Source organism: Homalodisca vitripennis, chromosome 2, assembly GCF_021130785.1.
Source record: "Homalodisca vitripennis isolate AUS2020 chromosome 2, UT_GWSS_2.1, whole genome shotgun sequence".
In the NCBI taxonomy this organism is placed as follows: Eukaryota; Metazoa; Arthropoda; class Insecta; order Hemiptera; family Cicadellidae; genus Homalodisca; species Homalodisca vitripennis.
In genome coordinates, this window is record NC_060208.1 from 148,620,164 (window position 1) to 148,624,640 (window position 4,477).

At 30.0% G+C, this 4,477-nt stretch overlaps 1 protein-coding gene across 1 annotated transcript; it reads right to left on the reverse strand.

Moving 5' to 3' along the window:
• Window positions 1–1,006: 1,006 nt before the first annotated feature.
• LOC124354881 (outer dense fiber protein 3-like) lies at window positions 1,007–3,535 on the reverse strand. The gene is made up of 2 exons (XM_046805645.1): window positions 3,410–3,535; window positions 1,007–1,257 (listed from the first exon to the last, which is right to left on the reverse strand). The coding sequence occupies exons 1-2, from the start codon at window positions 3,423–3,425 to the stop codon at window positions 1,007–1,009; spliced, it is 267 nt and encodes an 88-aa protein (XP_046661601.1). The 5' UTR covers window positions 3,426–3,535.
• Between the last annotated feature and the right edge of the window lie 942 nt (window positions 3,536–4,477).

Here is a 4,477-nt window from a genome sequence, read left to right on the forward strand (position 1 = left end):
TGAATAATTATAAATCAGCCCAGCAAATCGTGACAAAAGGGCTGTAGGTAAAGGAATAACAGCTAACAGTGGAGGCTTTTTTTCACATTGGCTGCTTGAACCAGTGAAGCCGCAGTCAACACCAAGTCAGGATGCCAACCAACTTCAAAATGACTTCTATCTGTCCTATTGAAGCCTGATTTTTAATGGATGATTCAGCATAAAAATAGCACAGCAGATTTAGAATTGGTACAAAAATATAATTATTTCTTTTATTTATTATCTCATAACCAAATTATTATAAAAATTTGAAATATTATATATATATATATTTATTTATTTTTATTAAGTATTTATGCTGTATTGTACTGTATAGTGTTTTCTGCTTCGTTTTACTTTAATATTTGATGTTCATTGAAGTTAGATAGATTTTCCTAAAATATTCATGTCTTACAATTGGTTCAAAATATAAGCTGCTAAGCTTACATAAGTTTATAATTAATTATCAATAACAAACTGGAAGAAACAAAAAACATAGTTGAGACTTTAGCAACCAAAATTTCCATGGTGTGATATAATAATGTTTATACTTAAAACTGTTGTAATCATTAACTCTGTTTTTGATACATAATCCTAATTTTTAGAGGATTTGAACTAAATACAATAACTAGTAAACATTAATAAATTGCGCAATGTGAATGTTAAAATAGCCAACACTGTAATAACACCACAAGTAAAGCTTTCATTAGAACGTTGATTGGCTACCATACTGGTTGGGAAAGAGAGAAAGAGATATCTATTTTTTACCATTCTTTTACTTTTAAAATTTGTTTAAAATGAAGGGTCATTATAGAAGTTTAAAATGTATGTACATTTTGTGTTTCTCCAAAATCCTTTATATTTGGAGATAACGTACTCAAAATGTTTAAAACACAAAAATCTCATTATTAGAGAAAGAGGTTTTGTAAATTTTATTTACACACTTTATAATCAATCGCATTCAGACCATCATTTATCTCATAGCATATTATCTATTTAAAAATAAAAATTTCATAAATGACTCACACAGCTCTGGAAGTTTAGTTGCCATGGTGTATGATGGAGCTCCTGAGCAACCAAATCTTGTTTTATTTTTGAGGTTATACATTCCCGGACCAAGACCAACGGATCTGTCATCTAGCTTGATCCTCATAGTGTATGCTGGAACTCGCAATTTAGTCACATCATGACAGTTATGACCTGTACCACCAGGCAGATTGTATGTGTTTGGAGCTGGTCCTGGAGCAACATGTGGTATCAGTTATTACAGTTATGAGATAACACAAAGAAAATGTGCAAGAAAAGAAAATAGGGTTCGTCACTGTAAAAGGTTTGAGATACTTGTAAATGTTACAAATTATATTAAGCCTCTTAATTGAATTAGCAAATGTCAAGTAGTACCTGATAGAAACAATGACTTCACTGAAATACTTGTTTTATCCCTCTAATACATTAAAATCAATCATGTTGTAAAGTTTTCAAGTTTATTTTTGGAGTATGATTTTTATTTATCCCAAGAAGAATGTGTTGCCTGTTTTATCAAATTCTAGTAATGTCATATTTTACTCAGTGCAATGAATATCTGTCAAAAGTGCATTGGTCTCAAAGTGGATCATTTGTCATATCACAATGCATGAGGATTAAACTGAACTTACAAAATTATTTAAAATTCCATAGAGATTAGTTTATATAAATTCTAAAAAGTCATATAAGTCAGGCATCTAGTAAATGTTTGTTGAATATTTCACAATTTGATGTATGAAAAACATCTGAGACAGTGATTTAATAGTGCCATTTCCCTTATCTCAACACAATAATTTTTTACCTTGAGGAGTGCTTCTTGCACAAATGCATTTTTAATTTTATATTGTTAATCAATGACTTCAAAGGAAACATTGATTTCCAATACTGTTTATTTTGTATTTTCTTAATTTATTAGCAGTATTTTTATCCTTTAGTTGTGAAAAGCAATGTGTTAAATTCTGTTCAACATTTTATCCATTGCTCAATATTCATTTTCCTATGACCTCCGACAATAAAAATAGAGTAATCAATTTTGAACTTTAATAGTATTGAAACACCAAATTTTAAAAAGAAAACTATAATAATTAAAAAAAAAAACCAGTAGCAGTCGTGGGACTGCCGATAGAAGTGAGAACGGAACTATTAAGTTGAGAGTAATTAACAATACGTTATAGTAGCAGTACATCTGTAATTGTAAATGTGACGCGTTTTTAATTTTCCAATTTTAAAATCCACGAAAAAATATTATCAAATAACTAGAAATCTATTTTACCACGCTAGTAAGATAAATCTTATACCGTAATAATACTCATTTCATGATGAAGAGGTTAAATATTAAAAACATAATTAAAATGAATAATGCTAAATTTTAAATACAAATATTCGTACAAATATTAAAAATGTTTAAAAATATATTCGTTGTTTTCATTATTCATTTATCTGTATAAAAATATTAATATGTTTCATACTCACTTTTGAACTTCCCACGTGGTCAATTTAACTTTACTTACGGATAAAGTATATAATTGCAATAACAATTAAACCCACAATATTTTTAAAACTAATAAATTAGTTAAATTAACTTGGTTCTTTCGTAAAGGAATTTTTATTGCACAATAAACTAATTTATTGAGTTAATACGGTATCAGTGAGCCAATGCGCCAACTACAGTTCCGGCAGAAACGTTCACTCATCACTTCATACGCTACTACAGGCTAAACTAAACTTCCAATAAAAAAATGATAAATTACAAAAAAAATATTCATGTATTTTCACACAACTTTCTCGCTGACAAATTTTGTCTGACCAAAAAATAAAAAAAATCCTCGCTTACTACTTTTTTCTTGTCATTGTAAACGCTATGTAAAATGTAAACAGTAATCAAAATTATTTCGAAATTTTTTTAATATTTAAAAATGTAACCAATAGATTGCCAATATTAAGAGCTTTAATTTGACGCATCTTACAGAGTTGTACGACATTGGCTTCACTTTTAAATCGCGAGAGGAAGCCGTAAAGGTCACTGATTTTCGCAGTCTGTTTTCATACTCCGCCGGGACAGTTTTAACACAGCGAGACTGACTTTTTCATGCAGGTTAGTAGTCCGCGGCCAAGTCTACGGTTTAAAAAACACAGCGAGACTGACTTTTTCATGCAGGGTAGTATCATTAGCATGTCGGTGACGCGAACCGAGGATTTTACCCTCTACCAAAATGCTCAACGCGCCTAAAGAAGTTTTCACTTCAATAAAGGGGAGAGGTGTGGTATTTGACACCTCCATATCGATGGCAGACATTACCTAACCTCCATAAATATCTTGAACTTTCACATAATGCTAGAAGTAAAAGTACCGATATATAAAACTTACCTCCTTTAAATCCCATTTTACAAGAAAGATATTTTACCGGTTTTATAATATACTTAATTTATTTAGCAACAAGGATAACGAAATATAATAATTGAAATAATTTTACTGACCCTTTATAACCCAAATTATCTACTGAAAATAACTATGGAAATGATAAAAGTATATACAACAATGAAATTTTCCTTGATTTATTATTAATTTATAACTCGTAAAATAAACATAACTCACAGTTTGTAAAATTAAATTTATTTTATTTTATTATACTTATAATATAATAAAATAAAAATTAACTATACTAAAAGTAAAAACTACTAATACTATTATACTAATTAAAATTAGTATATTGATTATACTATTTAATTTTCAAATTTCTATAATCATGATCAGGATCAGGATCTAAAATGTCTTTATTAATCAATGAAAACATAGCTAAACAATAAATGGAGTCATGCCATTAATAAAATGACAATAGAGCAACTGAGTTTTCTACACATAACGTAGAGCAATATTGGGAAGTGTTGATTCAATAAGAATGTTAAGTTCAGCTCAAGTTCACCTTCCACTTAGTGCAGCATCTTAAATCTAATGCTGTGACAGATTTGACTCCTGGAATCTGGAATCAACATCCATCTGAAGAGATCTAAAACAGCCGGTGACGAAGAAGCTCAAAAAGAACTCTCTACATCGTTTTGACATAAGAGACACCTGGACTACAAACAAATATAATCAAGGTGATGTACACAAATCACGATGGAGCAACCAAGTTTTCTACACATAGCGTAGAACAATGGTGGGAAGGGAAGGTAAACTGGAGCTGAACTTAACATTCTTATTGAATTAACCCTTCTCACCATTGCTCTACGTTATGTCTAGACAACTTAGTTGCCCCATCGTGATTTGTGTTTATCATTTTCGTTATATTTGTTTGTAGTCCTGGTGTCTCTGATGTCGATTTTACTAATGATTTTTCGGATTACAACAAGTGAAAGATCATTAAATGTAAAAACTATCATGTATGCAGATGACACAACCCTTCTTATGAAAAATGACACTGCACTTGGCCTGCAT